Below are 24,917 nucleotides of genomic sequence, written 5' to 3'. Positions count from 1 at the left end.
TAAGGGTAGTTAATTTATCATCTGGGCAAGTCCACATGAGGCTACAAAAGACTTCAGCTGCTCTTAAACTAGGTCAGAAGAATAGATCTACTTGTCAAAGCCAAGTAAGGTTGAGACAGAAGATTAAAACATCACTACATAAGGGAAGACGCACCACGGTCTGCTCAAAGTACTATGCTGTATTTATTTAAAAGTAAAGGGAAAAAAGACATTTATGTATAATATTGCACATGCCCTAACCTACCTTAGAAATGTGAGCTCCCCCATTGAGAGTGATGATCTCAGAAATGTACAATTTTTGTATTTGTTAATTCACAATTCAGCTTTCAGTGTTTTTTTTCCCACAGAGAAAAGCCTTACATGCTCATGTGAAATGTCCATCAGGCCTCGTAGAGTAAGCAGAGTGGTCGTCTGAACACTTGGGATGTCACCTAAAGTTTCCTCAACGTGAACTACATCATAAAAGTAGCCCATGACCTACAGCGCAGTCCTTCAAAAAACAATGTCAGCTCAAAGACTTTCGATTCCTCACTTTTGAAAGAAAAGGAGTTCATGTAAAACTCCACATCTTTATACTCAAGCTGCAGACTGTAAGAACTAATGAAAAAGAAGAGCAGCAGTCTGACACAAGTACCATATTAATAATTGTTTGAAAAATGAACAACCTGTGTCATAAATTCAGGGAATCAAATTGAAAGAATATAAGAAACAGAAAAAGAACAAAAAGTATCTCTTGAAAGTTGAATTCAGCTGCAGTTCACATTCATGTCAGTGAAAATATTCCGTGATGACTTAACATGAACGTCATATAAGGTATAAAAGTGTATTTTGTCATTTTTAGTGGATGACTTTCGACCAGCAAATTCAAATAGACTCCAAGTGGACACTTTTACCAGATGCAGTGGGATTCCCTGTCGACGTTCCTGATGCGTTGCATTCACAAGAATGGAACCGACGTTAGGTCACAATGACCTTGACCTTTGACTGCCAATTCTAATTACATCATCTTTTGAACAGGTGAGGTCAGCCTGTTTGACTTCCCTTTCAAAGGAGGCGACAAAATTAATGTCACACAGACACAGCTGAGACTTCAAAGTCTGATATTTTCGAAAATGGCATTTGAATAACCTTTGCATGCGGAGTCACACATAATACATGCAGCCACTCTGCATGTGCACATACACAGCGCCTCACAGCGAGCCCTCGTCGTGAACAGACCTCTAATTTAAACACAACCAGCAGAGACAACCAGAATTTCCAACTTCAGGGAAATGATAGAAAGAGGAGTAAACACTAAAAGAGGGAGCAAGTGATTTTAATCCAATACACTTTTTGTAAAATTCAGGAGAAGTGCTAGCGACAGACGCTACGACGTGCCTAGCGCATCCCGTCTCCCTTACCCGAGGCTACGGGTGTGAGCCCCGGCCAGTACAGTCAGAAAATCAACAACAAACAATCTGCCCCTTTAAGCAGCGTACACGAAAAAATAAAGGAAAGTATGTACCTGGTTTCTTTTTCATTCCTTTTGTTTTCCCGAATGACGTCGTACATCGGGTCTTCGTGAGCCTGAAAGAATGAGACACATTCAGTCACTAGCTACCACGAATAAAAGACAGGGAAATCAAATCAACTCACAATAAGTAAAGTTGTTTACCAATCATGTTGAATCCAGGATGTTATCTTTACACATGACGACCACTACATTAGTTTTTAATGCCATGTCAGCACTTTTTAAAGCCTCCCAGTGACAATACGAGCTGGGTGAATATGAAACAGTTGCATATATGGTAATCGCTGCAGAGGCTGTGTGTGTCCCTGCAGCGAGTATCGTTCCATTTCAGGCACATTGGAACAGGCTGCGTGAGGTCGTCTGCTTCCCACATGTGCCTCTGTGTAAACCTCTGTGCCCCAGCCCTGTTGTTAACCACAACCAAGGTCAGAGCTCATGTCTCGGGCACACCTCGCCATAACAAATCTGTCCACTCTGACTTGACCGTTATTGGATATTTCTGCTAAATAACTGTGAGTTGGACCGCTTTTCGTGAACAGCGAACAAACTCACAACTCGGAACTGCTCCAGTTTCTGGTTGCCTTTGATGAAGAAAGGACACTCCCTGTCTCCTGTCCGGTGACCGTAACGCTTGCATCTCCAGCCTGAGAAAAAAAGATACAAGTATCAATGTGTCTACTCAAACAGAAAATGGGATGACTGTTGGCTGAGGTTCACGACTGCACATGGTTTAAAAAAGATTTTAAAATGACCTTACTAGCTCATTCTGAATATTTCAACTGAATCCCATTAGCAAACAAGAGTATAGTAAGTTATTCAAAATACACACATACACATATATACAACCATGAATAACCATAACATGAACTCAAAAACTACTAAGTGGACCTTGCGTTACTTTATCAAACTAGGTAATGTGTTTTTATTTACTGGTTTCTTTCTAATCTCCACAAAGGGACAATATTTTTATCATTCCTTTCAATCCCAAGCAACTTGAAGTCACCCACTCATGTCGAGATGTGTTCCAAATTTACACCTCATCAGCAAAGACAAACATTTCAAAATGTAAGGTCAGTGAAGTGAAACTTCTCCGTGTTCTGTTATGTTCAACACTTCTTGTGACAGTGTAGCTGCCATACAGAACTTGAGAGTCTTTGTTAAGTGAGACGACACAAATCAACCCGGAAAATGTAGTAGTGCGCAAAATTGTTTACTCAGCTCCGTTAAACGGGATGACATATTCAAACATTGTCTCAAAGTATTAGGCAGAGCGAGTCATGCTCAAATTCAGCATGAACAAATGCCAACTTGTGGACAGGCACCCGGGGAGCGCATGTGTGTGTCCAGACTTCTCAAGTCGCAGGCTGTTCACGCAGCATGAAAATGAGTGGGAGGTAGGAATGAATGGACACTGACTATAATGACAGTCTTTGACCAAAAAAGGACAGAAGGTAATCCCCACTACACCATAATTAATCGTGTTTGTCAGAAAACAACCACAATGTTCACAGTGTTAAATGTCAAATTCTTGTGGTTACATTTATCACTCATGATAGTGGCTTATTTCTGATGATGGCTGGCTTGATTAACTTCTTCCACTAATAATTAACTTTATTTGTTTACAGGACACCTCCAAGATCTGGAAAACTATCAGCGAACAACAGTCCTGAAACAGTTTGGGTCCATCACAACCGTTTATCTAGAAAAGGGACGGTTTTAAGACAATGACAGAGGAGCATTTCGGTTAACAACCAAGCTGAGGTGGAGAGGTCCGACGAATCCGCTGTGGAGAATCTATTAAACCAACGGGACGCCGTGTTTAACAAAACAACTGCACGGCATAGTTATTTACAATTTTCTGTTAGTCTGCGCTACGTCGCACGTTTTGTTGCTCTGGTCGGTTGCAGGTTTTTTCCCGGCCACCTATGAGATGTATCAACATCGATGTAAAAAAAACGGTTTGTTGGATTTAGTGGCATCTAGCGGTGGGGATGCACAATGCAATGGAAACATGTTAAAATGTGTATTAAAGGATTAAATTCACCGCAAGTACAACTGAAGTGAGATGCTGACGACTGAGACGCATCTCTACATGATGTGCTCCAGGAGAAGATGAGCTTCACCCCTGGAATCCACTTCTCACCTCTACAGCTGCGTGAAGTGTCTCAGTGGTTTGTGAGGATCCAGACACGGGCCGAGTCTCTTGCGAGCAGCTTTTTTACGACTCTCAAACCCAGACAAGCGCTGCCGAAAGTGTGTAGCGGTACTCACACTGCATCACCTTCACTTCCTTCCCCAGGGGCATCCACAGGCCCCTGGTGGGAGCGCTTGCCAGGAAGGTCCTGGCTTCCTCATTTCCGGGTTCGGCGGGAATACAGTCCTCTGGCTTTTCGTCATCCTCCTGCAGCAACAGCAACAACCGTCACCGACTTGCAGAAAAAGTGCCACACATGTTTACACTGAGTCAAAGACAATTTGTGTGTGTGTGTGTCTGTGTGTATGCCTCTGTGTTTGTGTGTGTGTGTGTGTGTCTGTGTGTTTTTGTGTCTGTGTGTGTGTCTGTGTGTGTGTGTGTCTGTGTGTGTGTGTGTGTGTGTGTGTGTGTGTGTGTGTGTGTGTGTGTGTGCGTGTCTGTGTGTGTGTGTGTGTGTGTGTGTGTGTGTCTGTGTGTGTCATCGTCCTCCACATCCACTCGCTGTCTCCCCAGTGTTTGTGTTACCTTTATGAGTCCCGGTGGAGGTTTCTCATAACTGCAAGAAGAAAAGTTGAGTGTTATAGGATGAAAATTTAAAAAAACCGTATTGCCATGTTATTACAGAATCTTTTCAACCGTATGTGACAGCTCCGTGACAGTACCAAGTGTAAACGATGAAAAGGTCTCGAGACACTCCCAGTTACAAACGCGTGAACATTGGGACATCAGGGAGGAAGGGTCACATTTAATAATTCATGCGCAAGTTCACAAGCCTGATCAGAACAGCCCTTCACTGATTCCACTCACAACGTCTCCACGTGCTTCAGCTTCTGCACCTCTTGGTTGAGTTTCTTCGTGTGTGTTTTGAGTTTCTCCAGATCCTGTTTGGAGGACTTGTGTCTCTTGTGCTCTCGCCTGTCCTCCTTCTCTCTTCTCCGCTTCTTGTCCGACATTGTCCCGATATCGACGAGCTGCTCCCGCGGCACACCATGGACCTGGACACAAAGCAGCACTTGGGGATACACTTTCTTTCGTGCTCTACTTGGTGGGAAGACAAACCCCCCCCTCGCCCGCCGTGCTAACCAGCCGCTAACTAGCAAACATTGCTGCTGCGGCGCTGCTGTACTTCCTGTGCAGTCGGGCTGGTTAGTTAAAGTCCAGCGCCACCTGCAGGACACGGGCAGTAGCACACCTGGTGCTGCCTGATCGTCTACTGGCGTTTGATCGTGTTAATATCAATCAGTTTCACATACATTGGTATATTTTAACCACCTTCTACACATAGCATTTTTTGGCATGAAAATCTTCAAAATATTCTAAACCCAGTTGCAAAGTTGGCAGGTGAGGTGAAAGGCCTAAAGACTTAAAAATTCCCTAATCACTGCAGAAGGATTCATGGCATCATTTTATATCAATTTATTCTGCATAGATATGTCTTTTTGTTGCACGATATATTGTCACAGAAATTATTGCGATAAACAATATTATCGGCCTTTAAGACCATTTCTTTGATACTGAATAATGTGAGCTTGGTCGTTGCGTGTGCAAGTCCTACACTATTTTTGTCGCTGCCAAGAGAAATGCCATCCAACATTTTAGAAAATACTAGGAAATCCATATTTTCAGACATTCTATAGACCAAACCAGTGATTTATTGATCATACGACGAGAACAGATGAGAGGACAGAAGCAGCAAGACTTGCTGGACTGTTGTTGAGATTCATTCTTATGTCAACAAACACACATGTAGACACAATGGCTGTTATTGAGGTCAATAAAAAAAAATTGATTTCATAATCATGTCATACGATAAGTCGATAATGTAATTATCGTGACAGGCCTATAGATATGAATATTAAAACCTGCAAGTTGCAAGTTTCCCACTTTGTGGGAAGTAAAGAGGACCACAGTTTAACAGACAGTAAATATTTTATTGGAGAGAAACAACATGAATACAAATGTGAGGTACTTCAGGACTTAAACACACACTGTACATTGAACAGCCGACGGACGACGGGTGGGTAGATCAGGCAGTACAAAATGCAGTAGATATTTAAATCCTTGCTCTTAACCAAAGTTAAAAGAGTAACCATACACACAAATACACACCTAAAGAAAGTATCAAAAGAAAAGTGAAAGGTTCGACACAATGTATTGTCAGCAAGTCTTGCATGAAAAAGTTTTAAGCAAAGGTGCCTATTTCATGTAAACAACAACTGGTGAATCCCGTTTTAGAGGATAATTACAAAGTTGACTTGCACAGCCTCAATATCGCCAGTGTGCATGTACAAAAATACAACAGTGTCAACAACATATTTACAGAATATTGGTGAATATTTGCCATTTGTAGCCAGTGCCATCAAAACACAGACACACCTCCCGACTGGAGAGTAAAAAAATTAAGTGAGTAAATAGTTAACATACAAAAGTGTTAACATAAGGTAGTATGAATACCAAATACCATTATATATATCATATAAATGCAAGATTGTAACTTCAGAAAAATTAAAAACAGAGAAGGATATTGGCATGTCAACCAGTTGGTCCTGCCACAAACACCACCGCGGAGCAAAGATGGGTTTCCTGTGATGTTTCATTTGATAAATACTGAAAAATTCCCTCAGACATTCCACTTAAAGTAAAATCCCCCGTTCAGGAGATCAGAAGAGGCGTGTGCTAAATTAGACAAAGGAAGCACTCTCCTCTGGTAGGCTCAGCAGAGGATACAATAGCCCTGATTGAAATAACAAGCCCAGTGCTCCCAGTTTCTGCATTCAGGATTCCAGACGCGCCATTCCACACAACCCCACAATAGTTGTGTTGGTGGGCAAACTGTAACCCTTCACGCACAAGCTCGGAAACCAAAGTTACCCTCTCTTAGTTCCCCCTGTTACAAAATGGGTCTAACCCCATGCTTTTTAATGAGTGTATATGAGATACTCAAAGTGAGGACAGAAAATCTTTCAGGCCCCCCTTCTTGCTGCCCTGGTTGTCCTCTCGCATGAGAATCTTGCTGAGACGCTGGACAACCCAGTTTTTTGGTTTGGAGGGAGGCTTGGAGGAAGATGAGCCTGACCCTGAAGTGTTGGAGGAGGTAGATGACCTATGGAGACGGAGGGAGAGTCGTGGAGGGTGAGGAAGGAAGAATTAACATAATGTAACTTGAGATTTTGTTGGTTTGCAGGAAACACTAAAAGTGTACCGTCGACAAGTACATGATCTGGCAGGCATGAATACCAGCACGTAGTACCTGTACAGCTTGCTGCACTTCTCTTAATGCTGAATAAATAGAAACGCAAACATCCAAGGGGCTAACATGCCTGACAGATCATCCTCTTGGATATCTGTGACACCAACCAAATTTAGTATAGGGTGGTTACATAGCTCAGGAGATATTAATACCGGCAATCTTAAGTGACTTACCTAGGCGTATGACCAGGTGTCTTGTCTTTGCCAGGAGTCTTGGGGGTGGTCATGTTGGATCTGCTGGTTGACTGTGGAGTCCGGTGTTTGCCAGTGCTCCCCGGCGTGCTGTGGGTCTTAGCGAGGGTAGATATGAAGTCCCTGTTCATTCCTTTGTGTCTGGATGTGTTATTGCAAGTGTGGCAGGTGGCCATCTGGAATAGGGAAAAGAAAGGAGCATATATGTTGATATTGCATGACCTGCAACTATATTCCTCTGATACATGATGAGACAAGTGGGATACATAGCAAAAACACTGCAGGTCCTTGAAACTATTCTACTTGAAATCTAAGAAAGGAAGGTGAATCTTTTGTCAAACCCAGTACTGCCACAGCTGTCTGACTTTTTCTGGCGCGCGCGCACACACACACACACACACACACACACACACACACACACACACACACACACACACACACACACACACACACACACACACACACACACACACACACACACACACACACACACACACACACACACACACACACACACACACACACACACACACACACATTCCACAGCTCCTATGCCGTGTGATACAGGCCACGGTTCACAATGGAGTCCAAGAAGTGAATTCATGGCGAGACATGAATCACTTAACAGCTGAGACTCTACTCATTGGCCCTGCCAACCATCCCCGAGATTATCTTACATTTGAATGTTTGTACAGATAGGAAAATAACTGGATGAGTTAAAGCAGGGGGGGGGGGGAAATTTTGACTTTAGCCTATGAGAGGGCAAGGAAGGGCTGTTGCCATGCAGGTCCACCTATTCAGGGTATGGATGCTCCAAGAGTCATCAGTCAGCTTTTGCAGTTAAACTGTCAGAACTGTTTTATTTATTTTTTGCTTTAACTACAATTACTTTGACACAGTTGAGTTTACTATTTACTGCACATCACATGACAAATTCTAAACTATTTCTTTACACAGATTAAGAACCCGCCCCCCCCCCAAAAAAAACCAAAAACCCAACAACCTGAGACCCTATAAAAGGCAAAGCAATGAGACACTGGTTAGAGTTACAAGGCGCAAATGCCAGTTCATGAGGTTCTCATGATTCAAGGCAACGTTTGGCGTCCCAGACCTCTGCCACGCGCTGTCTTGTGTCAAAAGACTATGACTGGGACAAGCCAGTTACTGGGTTATGAACTAAATCTGATTTAAATCAAGCATAAATCCACAGACATATGGAAACATCCCCAAACAGAAGAATAAAATGGTAATCGTCACATTCACTTTTACATTTGCACCATTTGGCTGGTGCCTCTTTGGAACTGCTGTCCAGTATTCACAGGTGAGACACCGTCATCAGTGATGATTTACCCCAGTGATGAGCTGACTATAAAACAAATTGCAGGGGCTGAGTTTTTTTTTTTCACTCTCCAGTAAAGAATTAAGCTCTTGAACAGAAGACCCCATTACACGTTCCTCCCTGTAGAAATTGCAGCACACAGAGTAAAGTGCCATTTAGTTTTGATTAACAACTCTTCGCCAGCCATCAGTAACTTGAGCCCCACCAATGACACGAGCCATCCAGAGTTGCACAAGGTTAAAACTGGTCTGCACAGACCACCACTGCAGAGATCAGCAGGTCCGAGGCAAGCCGTTGACAGTCCTGAATGCTGATGAGATGGAAAACTCACCGACACGAAGGTAGCCATTTCAGATTCTGACAGGTGTCTGCTGCAGAGTGTTGGAGAGTTGGGTTTCGACGGACCAGGAGGGATGAACTCCTCTTTCTCGGTGTGACGGGTGGGTGAAGTGTTTACTACACGGGCCCACGCGTCCAGCTTTATACAGGCCGAGTCCGGCAACTGACCCACCCATCTTTGCATAGGGGTGTGGCTCAAAGGAGGACTGGCCAATGCGCTGACAACAAGGGCCAAACAATCTGTGGCACAGCCAGCACTCTGCTGTTACTTTTCAACAGTTACACTTTAACCCACACTGGACTCATCCGGACACAGATCTCGGATGCAAATAAAAATCTACAGAACAAGAAAAAAAAAAAAAAATCTGAACTTAATCTAAGTGTCCACTCAGAGGATGGTATGGCTGAAAGATGAGTTTAAAATCCTTTCAGATAATCATTTTATGATCTTTTCCTTATAGTACACATCATGATAACTGGGTGTGCAAACATCGAATGAAAAACTTAATCTACTGGTAGTTTCTTCTATTTCATACACAAAATGTGCTTGTTAAAATCAACAGGAGCCAAGTCAAAGATGATAGATCAAAATACTGAATTATTGATGAGCTCAGCACTGCACCCATAGATAACACTGGATGGAAATACTGTTGAAAACATTATTTGCTGGTATTAGTCTTGACTTAGAATTTTCAACACATACTTCTTCCAAATAAACACAGCAAGGTGTTCTAGACAGTAAATCAAATACTCTATGGATAAGGTATGCATTTTATGTCTTTGATTCCTCTATGGTTCCAGAGTTATTGTGATCGTCTAAGTGGTATAAAGCTAATTTCTTCTTAATGGGGAAGTCTCTATTTCAGCAGATGAGGGTTCAGCCAAAAATGAAAATTCAATAGTAAAAGGCTTTTATTCAACATCACCCCTCTGAACTTGAAATAACTGCAACTCTTCTAAACTTCGCAAAGCTCAAACATTATTATGATAACAATAGCTGTCAGCAGGCTTTTGTCTTTGTGTCTTCAACATTAAAATGCATTAATATTACACAGATGTGGCGCAGGATGTTATACTGGCAGCGCTTTTTGATTGAAGAGGAATTTCAGAGAAACAGTGGCCGTCTGTAAAGGGTCTATGAGGATGTGGGTGTGGGAAATATCTATCCTACTTAAGTATCCTAAAGCCCAACACTGAATTTTCAGCACTGTCATTAACACTGCAGCCTTCACAGTTAAAAAATCGTGTTAATTTGCGAGTCACAAACTGGAAGAATACTCAATTTGGTCGATGCATTTACACAATCAATGCTTGGAAAATAGTCAGCTTTAAATATTTCTCAAACACTTCTTGCTCGCAACTGCATGGACAGATATTTTTGACAACGATAACATTCTATTAAAACAGATGGAAGCCGGCAAGGACAAAAATGTATGCTATGGTAATGACTATCACTGATGTAAGACATAATATTTGTAGATAATAAAAAAAACTAACTTCTGTTCCATTAAGATTTTAAAGTTTGATAACGGAGCCTTTGCTTTAGAGAAACTACCGTCTGCCTCGTGCAATTATATCAAAGCCAGTGACTGGCAATGGGATGTGGAGCCACTACATTCAAAATTGCATGCAAGTCATTTTACAAAGTTTTACAAAGCTACAGTAATAGTGGACATAAGCACCCGAACTGAGGACACATCAATAACTCAAAATAAGACAAATGTCTTACACGTTTCATGTGTCAAGTCTTCAGTGCATGTACTGGCAAGTACTGACATGAACTGACGGTGAAGACACCCTTTGAATGATGAAGAACCACTGATGCACATTTCATCAATCCAATTTTCACCAAATTCCTGTTAATATCGCATCTATCCACCTCTATAATATTTTACATGTTACATTCCCACTGTTTGCTTTATTGACATTTAGAACCTTTCCATCACTACCCTCTGTTGTTTCCTGCTACATCCACCCAATTTCCTCCTGTAGATCATTAAACGTTCATCTAATCAAATCTAAGCAGGATGCTGTTGCAAAATAGTCAAACAAAAAATATTATCTCCCAAGTTATAAATGGTGCTATTATCTTAGTTGTGACACACACTGCAAGTGATCGGCGCCGTGGACATCACATCTTTACACAGTTCACTGATATGAACTCCTTGACTGCCCAATGATGGTCGAGGAGAAAAAACAGTCGCAAAACAAGAGGTTGGGTTTTTGGTGAAGTGGATCAAACGCAGTCAGACCGACAGCTGGCTGCGGATGGATGTTTACAGACAGAATGACCTCATGCTGTTTATCCTCTCGTCCTCTAGTTACCACTAGTGGCCCCACTATCATCAGCTGGCCTGGCTGCACTCGGGCACTGATATGAGGCTCTATAAAAATAAACCTTTACACTGTGAAGGCGTGAGTGTGCGTGTGCCATGGTGGAGAGACTAACAGACTTAGTTCAACAATAGAGACAAAGTCATCAAGGGGACACCATCTCCTCCTAAACAACACGTACGGTATGGCAGCTGTACATCGACGTGATACGATTCGTGCTAACCCACAATGAAATCCCATCCATCACGCGAACCCGTTGAATTAACGCTTAATCCTCAGACACGTAGCGTATGCACTTGGAGGGACGCACGTGAGCCGATGCCACAGAGAGATTTCATTTCCTCTCCCAGGCTGCTGATCCTGGCAGCAGACAGAACTACACAGTGGCCAGTCAAGCATATGGCCACGCAGACACGTCGGCGCTTCGGGGGGAATGAAGAGGATAAACGGCCCCTTACACACAGCTGGGGGAATATTAGGACAATTGCTTTTTTGCAGAAAGTTACATTTCTGTTTTTGAAGTCTTAAAATTTCACTGTAAACACAAGTCTTGGTGGCAATTAAGTGAAATCCACCAAATGAAACATGGAAAAAAAAGTGAATAAAAATCTATTACTGCCTCTGATCTGTTTTTATTACTTCCATCCAAACCATAAGGGAAGCCTGGTTTCTGTCTTACAACATATGCATGTTGAACATGAAACATGAACTGACACACTTAACCTCAATGCCACACACATACTGTACAGTATCACACGTTTAGCTCTGGCAGTCTTGTTGTGCATGTGGAGTGTCAGCACTTGCTACTCATCCTGTAAATCATAAAAAATGACAATATGTAGTCATTATATACCTCAATAACAGCAGCTATTTATGGCTCCTTTGTGTTTCATTACGAAGACAAAATAAACCAATCTGCCAATTCTCATGTTGTCTGTGCAGTGAAAGAATGACGAGCAGTCATTCGCCCGCGTGCGGACAAATCCCCAGTCACTCTTTGATTTACATGCTTTCACATGCATCCAATCTCAGTTTGCATGAATGTACAGGAATAATAGTTTGAGCTTAAATTGATCAAAGTATTGAGAAATAGTTCCAGCTCTTGCGCATATATAAATCTTTTTTTAATATATTTTTTTTAAATGTCTGCTTCCATGTGACATGCATTGCAAGACCCTGAGATTATTCATAAATATAACATTGGTTCTGAGAATGAAAAGATGCATTACATGTGAAAAAGTGACACGACAACACAAACACAGACACACAAACACGGGCAGACCCACATAAATCGATTCTGCAGATGGACCCGTGCGTCTATAATTAGCCCCCGTGCCAGAAATACCTCTCTTCCTGTCTTTCTCTTGCCGCTTGCTGAGGTTAACCTGGGTTGATTAGTTTGACCTTGGCAGTACGATACCACCCAAGAGGAGGAAGATGAGAAGAGTGACCGAATTAGGCGACCGCCAGACCCTTTGAAAGGAATTGAAGCCTGACAAAAGCTTGTAAGTGTCGAATGTAGACTGTGACAGAGGTTTTTGTTTTTTTTGTTTGTTTCTGCGCGCGCGTGATTTCAACAGCACGAACATCTGCATGCACTGCGTGCGAAAGTCATTTGAGAACACATCAATATAACACAATAAAGCTGAAAGCAGCAGAGCAGTTGGGGGATCAATACGAGGCAAGCGGAGCAAACTTTCCTCTAACCATGGCCTCGCGCTGTGATGGTGCTGGCAGCCACTTAGTCACACTGTCTGCAGGCAGGCTACCCAGTAAATACACAGAGACACCTGATCTGAATGCAGAGCCGCTACACACCGCCATTTTAAAAAGATGTCATCTCTCTCTCTCTCTCTGTCAATCTCTGCTGGTGGTGATAAAGGTCACATTGATCTGGCCTCATACCAGCAGGTTTGCCTTAAAACAAATAAAAGCAAAGGCTGGAGAAAACAAGATTATTTCTTTCTTTCTTTTTTTTGCTGATTGTCCAAGGCAACTTACAATCGTCCAGGCAGGAGGCATTAAGGGCCTTCCCTAAGGGCCCATACAAGTGGGATGATCTGGAATCAAACCCCGATCTTCTGTACCAAAGTCAGCGGTGTAACCCACTTACTTATACCATAACTGACGCTTTGTCCCACAACCCTCAACAAGTAGGTTTTATCGAGTTATATATATATATATTAAAATGCCCTTAGGTAAACTGGGAAAACAAATGCTTATCCAAATTTTCCAGATATTAACTGTGGAGGTTTTATCCAGAGCACGCCGTCTTGGTCTGGTTTGAATTTAGAAAGTTCGCTCTACTTAATGGCTTAGAATATCATGCATTTATACCATTTCAAAATACAAGATACATTTACTATAAGCAGAGAGACCAAAGAGAATATGATTTGGCATTGTTACCTGAACATACATAAATGCCTTAACTTCAGTTTGCAAGGACAGAACAGTTTGCGTCAGGGTGCAGCTGCTCTGAGCACAGGTGGAGTTACGGGGTTCAAACGTAAACAAAAATGACTTAGAGAAACATATGGATTTGAAGATTCATCTCTGAAGAGGAGTAGAAGTAACGCCAAAGTGCGTTGAATGTCTCTTATGTGCACATGTGCTGATCAGTTAAGGAGCAATATAATGCCGAGTTAAATGTACAGTACGGGTTGCCAAGTTCCAGAATAGACTTTTTAAGCGTGCTGAGGAAACTACATGAGGCGAGGCACAGAGGCTAATTGAGAGATGACACGCTGGGGTTACGGTATGGCAACAAGTTTATGGGGTCTTTATGGGGTTTAATCCTGCTTGTGAGCTACAAACATGGCGGCGGGGAGCTGAAACTGCATCCGGTCCTAGCCCAAGGATTATTGTGTGCGTGTGTGCGTGTCAGGGCAAAACAAACAAATATTCATGCATTCAGAAGAGGTCTGTCGCACGTCAGATTCCTTCTGTGCATTGGCTCTTCAAGGTTCCCCCAGGATATCAATGTGTTAATGCGGATGTTAACATGCTTAAAATACTTCAGCGCACAGTGCTGAATCCCCCTCACACGTGAGACAAGAGTGAGTGTTTCCACTTCCCGGCAACTCTCCCCCGTTTGCATCGAAAAAGCCCAAGGCCATTAGCACTGTTGCTGATCCACATTCCATCCTGGTCTTCCTCTACCCCAACACATCCCCCTCTTGTCATCCCGTCACTTGCCTCCCACCCTTGAGGTGTCAAAACCGCTGATGGAGCTTTTCCTGTTCCCTGAGAGCAAACAGGCGAGGCGCTGTCCAGACATCGCTGTCTCCCCTTTCCTGTTATCTCCTCAAGAGGTACATTCACCAGCATTACTCCAGTAAAGATAAATATGACAGAGGGATGTGGTGAAGAGAGGGCCAAGAATGGAAGGAGAAAGTAGAGGATACAACAAGAGGGGGGTTTGTGTAGATGAGCTGAGGTCAAAAAGAAGGATGGGGATTGGGGACCACAGGGAAAAATAGAGAAGTAAGGGCTGGGAGGATGAGAGGTGGTCAGTGAGGTGAAGGAGAAATGGTGACATAAATTACAAAGAGAGGCTGGACTCACGTCAGAAAGAAATAGCCTTTCTGGGAAAAGGAATGGAGATGTTTCCAGCCAATTATGTTCTGTCACATTGTTTTTTTTCATATCCTGCTCATCTTTTGCTCTGAAAAAAAAGTGAGATTTTAAGAGAACGACATTGTGAATTGCACATTCGGTAAATGTGCAAGTCACAACCAATGTGTTTAATGATGAACTATCAGGTTGAATTACTCGCCATTTTTCTGCTTAGGACCTGTTGAACGTAGATACTGAACATAAAGTCACCCCCAAAAACAACATAGATAAATGTGACCATGCAAAAGCAACTGGATACTTTGGTCTTGTAGCAACAAGGGAAGTATAAATCTATGCTGGGAGGTAGAAAAGAAGAACGAAGGAAGCGGAGAGTGCACCATCTTTCGCTCCATTTAGGGTCTCTGCCTCTCTTGTGGGGCTACAATCCAACTTATTTCCATAACTCAGCCAGCGTGCACAAACATACCTGATTTATAGTAGCTCCAAGACACAACTTCACAGAGCTGAGGGAAGCAAATCATGCCCTGGCATCCACCCAGAGGGCAGCACATATATACATTGTAACGGGAGAGCAATACGGTGTGAAATGAAGGGGATATAAACCCTGGAGTATAATTACTGTACACCGCACAGGAGTATGAGTCTGAATATGCACCTGCTGGTCATGAATTTCCGTCTCTCGTATGTTTTTATGCACACATTTCCTTAAATTAAATGCATAAATTTACTGTAGATACATAAGGTTATGAAGGATCCATATAGAAAAAATGTATTATAGTCGTATGCAGTCAACATGTTAAAAGCACGAGTATGCACTATGCAAATTCAAAACGTATCACAAAAGCTCAAAATACTCTATGTATTGGGCCTAGAACTGCAAAAGTTAAACGATTAATCGATTAGTAATCAACAACTAAATTATTCGACAACTATTTTGCTAATTGGTTCAAGTAGTTTTTATGAAAAAAATAAGTCAAAATTCACTGATTTCAGCTTCTTAAATGTGAATATTTTATGGCTTCTTTGCTCTATGACATTAAACTAAATATCTTTGGTGTGTGGACAAATCAAAACATCGCCTTGGGGGTTTGGAAAACACGAGCTACATTTTTCACCATTTTATGACATTTTATGGACCAAACAACTAATTGATTATTCGAGAAAATAATCGACAGATTAACCAATTGTGAAATGAATCGTTAGTTTCAGCCCTAATTGGGCCTCAACAAACTACTTCAAACTAATCCAATTAAAAATATCCTAAAAACAATGAGTTCTTCAAAGTGAATCCAGAGGTGATTGGTCTTGAAAGAAGACAAGCAAACATGGATATCTGCGTCTGCAGAAAAACACCGTTTGTTTTAAATAAAACATCCGTCTCAGGCAACACATACAAAACGGCATGAGTGTGACAATAAATTTATACGACTGATGAACCCTCCGCGTCTTTGTGTGTGTTGCCACGTGACTGACAGTAAGAAGAGCACAGCGTTGTGTACACAGCCATAACACTCAGTTGGAACACATAAAACTGTAAAATGATGAACCAGTAGGAGAAAAAACTAATTAAAGCTTGAATTATCTTGCTCGGGCAATGCTCAAGATTTGTAGATAATGTTTTTCAATAAGTTAAACAGCAGCATTTTCTCATAGTGACAATGGGCCAATGATTAAAAAAACAACAACTCAAGATTCTCCTGTTATCCAGACTATGACCCCACACTTTTCTCCTTAAAGAGGAGACGAGTGGATCGGTTTATTCCTGCTCCTGTGCTCACGGAGCCATGAAGGCAAAGGAAAGGAAGCAGGCTACATTCCTCCTCCTATCTTTCCGCTCCACAACTCTGCATTTGAGGGTATCGCGCGCGCCCCCCCCCCCCCTGGTATATGACAGATGAGTGGCTGTGAAAACAGAGGGTAAAAATACCTTGGTGGACATGCTCATGGTGTCTCGGTTTCTGAAGAAGTCGCGAGACGAAAACAAGCATCAACATCGCCCGTCGGGAACAAAACACCGCTGACAAATGAGTAAGTGCAGGGCTGCACAGTCACAGCTGAGAGAGAGAGGCCTTTCTCTGTACAACTAACAAAGCAGTTATTTGTGACACTGTGTGACGTATCAGCTGAGAGTTACATAGGATCGCCACACACAGGTTGAAAACCAGGATTGGTTATGATAGGGTAGCTATTCAAAAATCCATTGTGTCCTTCCTGAGTTCTTAGACTATTTTTTTTCAAGCTAGTGATTAAGAATAGATAGATAGTAGATAGAAAGACTGTAAAGACTTAATTTATGTAGCTATTCATCATCTAAGGCACCAAATATAAATTAGAGCACATACCTCCGCCCTGGCCCAAACGTCCCCTTAAATTCAATTAAGTCACAGCAAATTGCAAACACAGATATCAGTTCCTGAAATGTGTCCATTTTTTTCCCCTTCAAGATCCATGAATTATTCCCTAGGAAATTAGCAAAATTGTCATAAAACGCCCTAAAAAAGTGACAAAGAAGGAGCCGAAGTTATTTTCATGGTTTTCAAAATTCAATGGGGTTTAAGTAGAGAAAACAACCCTGGTAATGTTATCATGTGTTTTTTACTCACTATCCTATGGTGCTGAAAGCCTCTACAATGGCCGCTCTAAGATTTCAGGACTGCCTCTGCCAAGATTTTCCCTCAAACCGCTTTCTCCAGATGGCTTCTCTATCAGACGGCTTCTCTATCAGACCTTGGATCTGACCTTCACCACAATCCACAGCAGGCGAACAGCAAGGGGCATACAGTCACTGCTGCATTTAAAAAAAAAGACAACAACTTTTTCTTTTGCAGTGCATCATTTGGCTCCTCCTGCTCACCATTCTTATCTACAGTATCAGTTTCCAGCTCTCTTGGCTTTTCTTTTTTTTTCACCTGACTTTGTCATCAACATCTCTCACTGCCTTTTATTTAGTTTTTTCAAATTTTTTCTCCCTCAGAGGCCAATGATATATAGCGAAGAGAGGGTTCACGGTGCCTTGTTCAGCGAACACCTGCATAATAAACATACCCAAACAGATTTTAATGAGGCAGCAGCATTTCCGCTAGAGTCTGCTCTTCATTAGGCTGATGTCAGATCACCAGGGGAGCTCTTCAGTGGTTCTCTCCTATCACTGCTCAGGCAGGGGGGGCAAGGTCCACCGCCAGTTCCCTCGTCTAAATGGGCTAATCGGCGGAGTCGGTGGGTGCTGGCCAAAATAAACTTTCCACTTCACCCCCTACAGTTACTATCCATTAAGAGGGCAGACAAAGAGAAGCACAATTACAATTTATGGGGGCTTTGGCGGGGAACAGAGTGAGTGTCAGCAGAGCACTGCCTCGCAACAATAGTTCTATTACAGCTAAGCTTAATGGGACCACTGTCAAGGCTGTAATGATGAGTGAAGAGCCGCAATGAAACCAGACCCGTTCTGTGGAATAAACACAAATTACTTCATCAATCTGAAGTGCAACAACGGCTAGAAGCAAAACATTACGAGACAAAAAAAGAGCTTGTTAAGTTAAAATATATGATAACATGATACAATTTTGATCACCACTCGGAATCTCTTTTGTGTCTTGCCTCCTCCATAGGTCAGAGGTCAACACCAGGTACAGAGTAAGTTTCCAGCCCAAAGATTTTTGAAGCAGAGCTGATGTTTGCTCACACAAGGGGTCTAATTTCTGGGATTTTCACATAAACAGCACTATTACCAACAAAACATGGTTTAAATAATTGAGGATATAGTACACACAAATTGCTACAGACAAACTGTGAAATTTAAATTGATAAATTGTGATATTCTTCAATAATAATATCAGCATCTTCCCTATAACTCAGGCTGTTAAATCTGCGACACCCTCCTTCCGTCCATACTTCCACGTAGTCCAACAGATCAGGTGTATACCCCTGGCATTCCTCTCCAATGACAATATGCTACAGTACAATACGAAACATAACCGAGGTCTGTGGCATTGTAGTGTTTTGTCTTCTCACCAGTACTGAGGAGGACTTTTGGAAGCGCTGCAGTAGATTTTTCTGCACCAGGCTGAGACGTTTCCCCCTGGCGTTTCTGCGCAGGACGCTCTGCATCCGCGCTGATGGGCGTCGCTTCGGCCACAGTCGCACCCGGTGATTGTCGGGCTGCAGCCACTGATAACAGTACGAACACACCGAGGCGTTGTGCAACAGTCTGGTCGATTTCTTCTTCGCTGGTGCTAAGAGGAGGGAGAGATTTTATGTAAAAAAAACAACAACTTTTCAGCAGATATTCTGGTGCAGTCATGCATATTTCTTTTCAACAAAATAACACCCAGGGAACCAAAGTGGTGGAAATGTATGTAAGGGTGAGATTGTTGATGGTTCTCTCTCCACTGCGTAAGGATTCTATGCTAAAAACATCAATACAACATCCATTTTTTCTATATCCACAGTCCACATTGCAATATATCTGTCATTCCCAAACAGTTTATTTATTCTTTCAACATCCAGACTGCCAAAGTCAAATTATCATGTTACTCTTAGGGATCACTTTTTGTGGTTTTTGGAGAAAGGCCCAAACAGGCTTACTAAATGTAACCACTACCTATTGATGTGGTTTTAGTTGGCATGTGTGTCTGATCCCTCCAGGCAGTCTGCCACAGACAGCTGGCTGACTCAGTATCTTGGCTATAGGGTTTAGTGAGTTTGTATCAACCTTGACAAGGTCTTTCTTACTACGGCTCTGTGTGATAGTTAAACTCTCAGACAATCACTGAGGGAAAACATGCAGAAAATGACAATATCTTTTCATTAAATACATTAAAGGGGGTTTCTTCAAAGAAGCACAGGTATTTTAACTTACCATTCAAATTTGCATTCACTGGCCCCTGCCTAGGGAAGAAGAAAGGGGACAAGATCAGACACTTGAGAGTGAAATTAATTTGGTGTAAAAACAAAAAAAACATTTGCGTTACCCTAAAATACTGCAGTAAGCTGACAGAATATTTGGAACAAATTGTCAGTCACTTGTCACAACAACAGTTAAAAATACATCCAGGCAAATAAAACCAAAGAGCTAACATAAAAATATTTTTGTCATGGACAGCCTCTTCCATTACGTGCAGCGGAAAACATGCAACCGGAAAACCAAATAGAGGTCTCCCCCAGACAATATAGGGCAACTCCAAACTATTTCAATTGCCTCCCCCTATCCCCCGCCGCCTCTGTGACTTCTAAAGTTAGCCGTTGGATTAAATCAATGAGGGGAAATTTGTTGAGCGGGAGCACGTGCGGCAGCGTCAGAGGCAGGAAACAGGCTGGCTGTTTATGGGGGGGGGGGGGGGGGGGGGGGGGGGGGGTAATATGAGGTCGACTTTAATCTGGAGTCGATCCGCTGGCTACTGCAGCGGTTGTTGTCACTTGCACTCTCATATGTGATTTAATAATCAGTGACTGGATTAAACTGTCAGATTATATAGAAACCCTGTCAGAAAATGCTGGAAATGAAGATAAGCTGTACGGGGCGGTGGGGATGGAGTTTGACTGTAGAAGACTGATAATGACTCATGGATTTTGAGCAAATGCTCATTTTTCTTTTCGTTCAAAAAGTCTGTTCCATTTTTATTCTTAGTTGAGAGAAAACTCCTCTTTAGAAAGTTTCCAATACATTCCCTGTGGTGATTGCTGCACTTTTGATGATCAATGATCATTAGGTGCACTTGATACCACTGATACATAAAACACATTTTTCATTCCTTTGCAATAATAATAAAAAAAAAAAGGTTCTGTTAAAAAACTAAAACAGACCACTGATGGGCTGTGGAGAAGATGAATTCTTGAGGAATGCAATCACCCTTCGCTCTCTGCTTCCCTGAAGAGCCCGCTCTCAGAAACCGTACGCCGCAAAGACCTCTTCCACGGCACTTATCTTATTAACATACTTTACATGCTTCTCCTTTTCATAGCACACTTAGTCCTGGGGATGAACGCTGAAGATACGGGCTCTACACATGGACGGCTGACAACTGAGGCGATCAAAAAAGTAAAAATATGAAAGATGCAAAAGTATGCAGGGTAGATAGGTAATGAGCATTAGAACGTTATGTGTCGGTTACAATGTGATTATGTAATTAGAGACAGAAGTGCTGTGCTGAGGCAAAGCGAGCAGAATCAAAAAGCATTATGGACATTTTAATGCTACCGTCGGGGAAAACAGTGTGACCGCCGGCGAAACCTGAAAAAATCTTCACTGATGCTTGTAAATAATGGACATGAAGACACGGAGGCCTGGCAGGCGTAGTGGTGCGGTCAATCAGTGAGCACTCTAGATACCATAACCCTCTGGAGCACAGGGTGACAGCGTCCCATTTATCAGTGGGATGTGACAGAGAAAAGAGGCCAGCAGGTGCCTCCCAGTCTGGGGCGCACTTGTGTGGGCGGAGACGTCGGCGGACTCTTGCTGAGAGGAGACGTAAGATGAGAGACTCAGTGCGAGGGGAGATGAAGAGGGAGTGGTGGGCGGAGGCGGCAGAGAATAAAGGGGGTTGTGGGAAGAAAAAAGGTTGTGACTAATACTGTCAAAAATGAAAAGATAATGACGTCAGATCATAGTTATGAATAGATGAAAAGAGTTAATTGATGGATTAGAAAAAGAAGCAGGCAAATATTTTTTACAATTGATTAATCATTTAGTCTTTCAAATATGAACTACACAATCATTAGTTGCAGCGTCTCAAACATAAGGATTTGATGCGTCACATAAAAATACATACATCACTTACAATTACACGTTGAATGTCTGAGGGTGCTAGACTGTGACAAGTTATTTGAAAACATCACCTCGGCCTCTGGGGAAATCATTTAACTGTTAATAATCAAACAACAATAACTTGAAGATTGTATCAGTCAGTTTAAGCCCATCCCTCTTCCTTCATTCAATTCTTCCCAACATAGACCTCTAATGATCATTTAGAGTTCCAATATCGTTTGGCTGATAAGAGATCGTCACTGATATCAGCATAGAAAACACGTTGCCCCTGAATAAATTTTTTTTTAAAAACCAGTGTACATAATGCAGAAGAAAAAGCACTGGAGGCTATTTAAAAACCGAGTCTTCCCGACACTGTTTGTCCAGCAGACATGCTGCATATTTTGGTTATCAGGGCACTCAGTCAGGCTTACTGGACACACAACTATGATTATGAAGTTACTGGAAAACACTAGACTGGCAACGTGAGCCACAATAAAGGGATGTTCTTAAAAACAAGGAGATATAACACACATACATGCACACACACATACACACACACACAAATAGACTACAAACACTGACGCTGAAATAAGATATTCAAAATTCGACGGTCAACGCAGTTGTAATATGGACGGGAACATTACACACCGACACAGTCATCAAGTGCCCGGCAGAAGGTGAAGACAGTGGCATGAGGCAGGAACACGATCTCCGACAAATATGTGTGGAGTAGCGTATATGAGTAATGACACGCACCCACGAAACAAACACTCCAGTGACGCATGTGCCATAACTGGAGAAGGAGAAGACACCGGAAACCGCCAGTATAGCACAGAGAGACCAAAAACATCCTCGCCACACACCAACCACGTACGGCAACCACTTGAGTGGATGCTCACAAAACCTCTTCTCGTCACCTTTGTGACTGTGTGTTCAAGACCTGTGTCTGAAACATTAATTCTAAACAGTGATTTCCATCCTGCCATGACTTGCCCTCCATATTATCACTCTGGCTCCATTCACTCGTCACGACTGAATGTTAATTTTTGGATGTGGCCGCTAATTGCGTCTTCTCTGCCTGGCATTATGGCATGAAACCAGCCAGGGTGTTACGAGCCAGTGGTCCAAACATTGAGATCTGTGTCATGCTTGACAGATGGTCACAGTTAAGTGTGGTCTATAAACACAGCTCAGTGTAGCCAGGGAATCTGGGGAACAGATCGATGTATGAAAAAGGAGCAGTGGGCTCACACACATCCGTAAAATGTCCCTGACTTGGGGTTTCACCAATAAAACCTCTGTTTTTGTTTCCATTCATGGTTCTTCCCACAAATTTCCTGGCTCAGGTGAAAAAGAAAAACAAGCTGGAGGATACGGGGACATGGCAGGCACCCAACTCAAACACGGGCCACAAGACTACACACACACACACACACACACACACACACACACACACACACACACACACACACACACACACACACACACACACACACACACACACACACACACACACACACACACACACACACACACACACACACACACACACACAGTGCCTTTTCTCCTAAGCGACACCTGACAATGTGCATGGGCCACGTGTACATCCAAAATATCTTTTCTTCCTTCTCTCTCTCTCTCTCTCTCTCTCTCTCTCTCTCTCTCTCTCTCTCTCTCTCTCTCTCTCTCTCTCTCTCTCTCTCTCTCTCTCTCTCTCTCTCTCACTCACTCACTCACTCACTCACTCACTCACTCACTCACGCACGCACGCACGCACGCACGCACGCACGCACGCACGCACCACACACACACACACACACCGAGGCTTAGGAGGACTTTTCTCTGAAATTACTTTTGGCTTTCGCTTTCCACACAATAAGGCAATCACCACTGTGTGGGATACGCCATCAGAAGAAAATGGAATAATTTCCTATTCTGGCGAAAAAGCAACAAAAGACGAACTGTAAATCATGACGGAAATTTGCATGAATTACTATCGTGTTTTATTCTAATTGTTCTTTTAGCAACCATGAAAAGGATGCAAGAGAGGAAACGGAGGCTTAAGAGACTATCTGGCTCTCCTACGCAGGGACTGAAGGCATAGTCTTAACTTGCACTACATTGTTTTCTCCCTGCTTCTCTCATTTCCATGCTTGTTAGCAAGCACCTTGACTTCAAATCTACTTCCCTCTGTAGCTCTCTGATGCCACACAGACTCTCCCACCACACCAACACACGAGTGGCCACTGGCTCGTGTCCAGCTCCAACAGCCCATTCATGCAATAGAAATAGCAGCAGCAACACAATGCAGAGGAACTGCTACAAAAGCAATAGTATGATCTTAAACATAAACTAAGTGTTGTTAGTTGGGTTTTTTTTGCAACATCAAACATGCTGATAAACTGAGCTGTGGCTGTGGATCAGTCACTGACGATCTGTCAACACTTGGCACAGGCAGCGTACCAATTTCCTTTCAAGGGCAAATTCACAAAGCGGTGAAGACATGAGCGTGGGACGTAATCGAGCCTTACTCGGTTTTTAAATGCACAGATGTGTGGTAGAATGAGCAACTATCACAGCAGAGCCCTGCCACCAGAGCTTCCTGCTATCACTCTCACACTGATTGACAGGTCTTTTTAATACGTAGTATAGTGTCGTATAAGACATCCGTTAAAACTCATGTTGATGTTTTCTGATGCTGTTATAGGTCTTTTAGCATCAAACCCCTGAGTTTACAAGACAGTAAAACAGGCCTAAATGGATGAAAAATGAATGATGATTTTGCGTTTCTACATGAAGCTTATCAGATTTTATGTGTAGAAATATCAAATAAAAAAAACAACAACCAGAAAACCACCCTGGAACACATTAATGTTACGGGGGAAAAAAAATCTGTGTAATGTCCCTACTTCAATTCATAAACACATTAGAGAAATGTCAATTTCCCGGATAGGAAGTCACCCGTTAACACTGGTCGAGCTCTTCCCCCTAGCGTCCACATGCCGCTACTACAACAATATACGACAGAAGGTAAGGACTCGGCTGCACCAATGGAGGATTTACAAACAAAGATTTTCTTACAGGAAGAACCGTGATAGCTCCGGACATGTTTCCTTGTACAGCAGAGAGGCGTCCACAAGGAAATTAGCCGATGTTTCGCTGAGAAGAGTTTTCATTTTCAAACTGTCCTGCTGCGACGTGTGGAACTCCGCCGTTAAAACTTCTTCGTTTAAGATGAAGACTAGGGAAAGAAAGAAAAGAGAGCTTCCACACAAACACACACTACTGGACTAGAAAGTGTGGTAAATGTGTTAATATAAATCTAAATAAAGACTAACGTCGCAGCTGGGCTGCTACACTACAGAAGCCCACGTTGGGTCGCGTGATTGTGACGTTGCTCGTGGTGCATCTTGGGAAGCTGAGTTAATCAAAAATGATG

At 42.6% G+C, this 24,917-nt stretch overlaps 1 protein-coding gene across 1 annotated transcript; it reads right to left on the bottom strand.

Annotated features, from left to right (window-relative positions):
* Positions 1 to 5,614: 5,614 nt before the first annotated feature.
* c22h18orf21 (chromosome 22 C18orf21 homolog) lies at positions 5,615 to 24,865 on the bottom strand. Its single transcript, XM_035620886.2, has 5 exons — positions 24,560 to 24,865; positions 19,592 to 19,620; positions 18,745 to 18,965; positions 7,128 to 7,321; positions 5,615 to 6,807 (listed from the first exon to the last, which is right to left on the bottom strand). Exons 1-5 carry the CDS (start codon positions 24,652 to 24,654, stop codon positions 6,645 to 6,647), a joined length of 702 nt encoding a protein of 233 aa, XP_035476779.1. The 5' UTR covers positions 24,655 to 24,865; the 3' UTR covers positions 5,615 to 6,644.
* Between the last annotated feature and the right edge of the window lie 52 nt (positions 24,866 to 24,917).

The sequence above is a fragment of the Scophthalmus maximus genome, chromosome 22 (genome assembly GCF_022379125.1).
Source record: "Scophthalmus maximus strain ysfricsl-2021 chromosome 22, ASM2237912v1, whole genome shotgun sequence".
Classification (NCBI taxonomy): Eukaryota; Metazoa; Chordata; class Actinopteri; order Pleuronectiformes; family Scophthalmidae; genus Scophthalmus; species Scophthalmus maximus.
The sequence above is the reverse complement of the archived record's forward strand: the minus strand, read 5'-3'. Positions and strand labels throughout refer to the sequence as shown.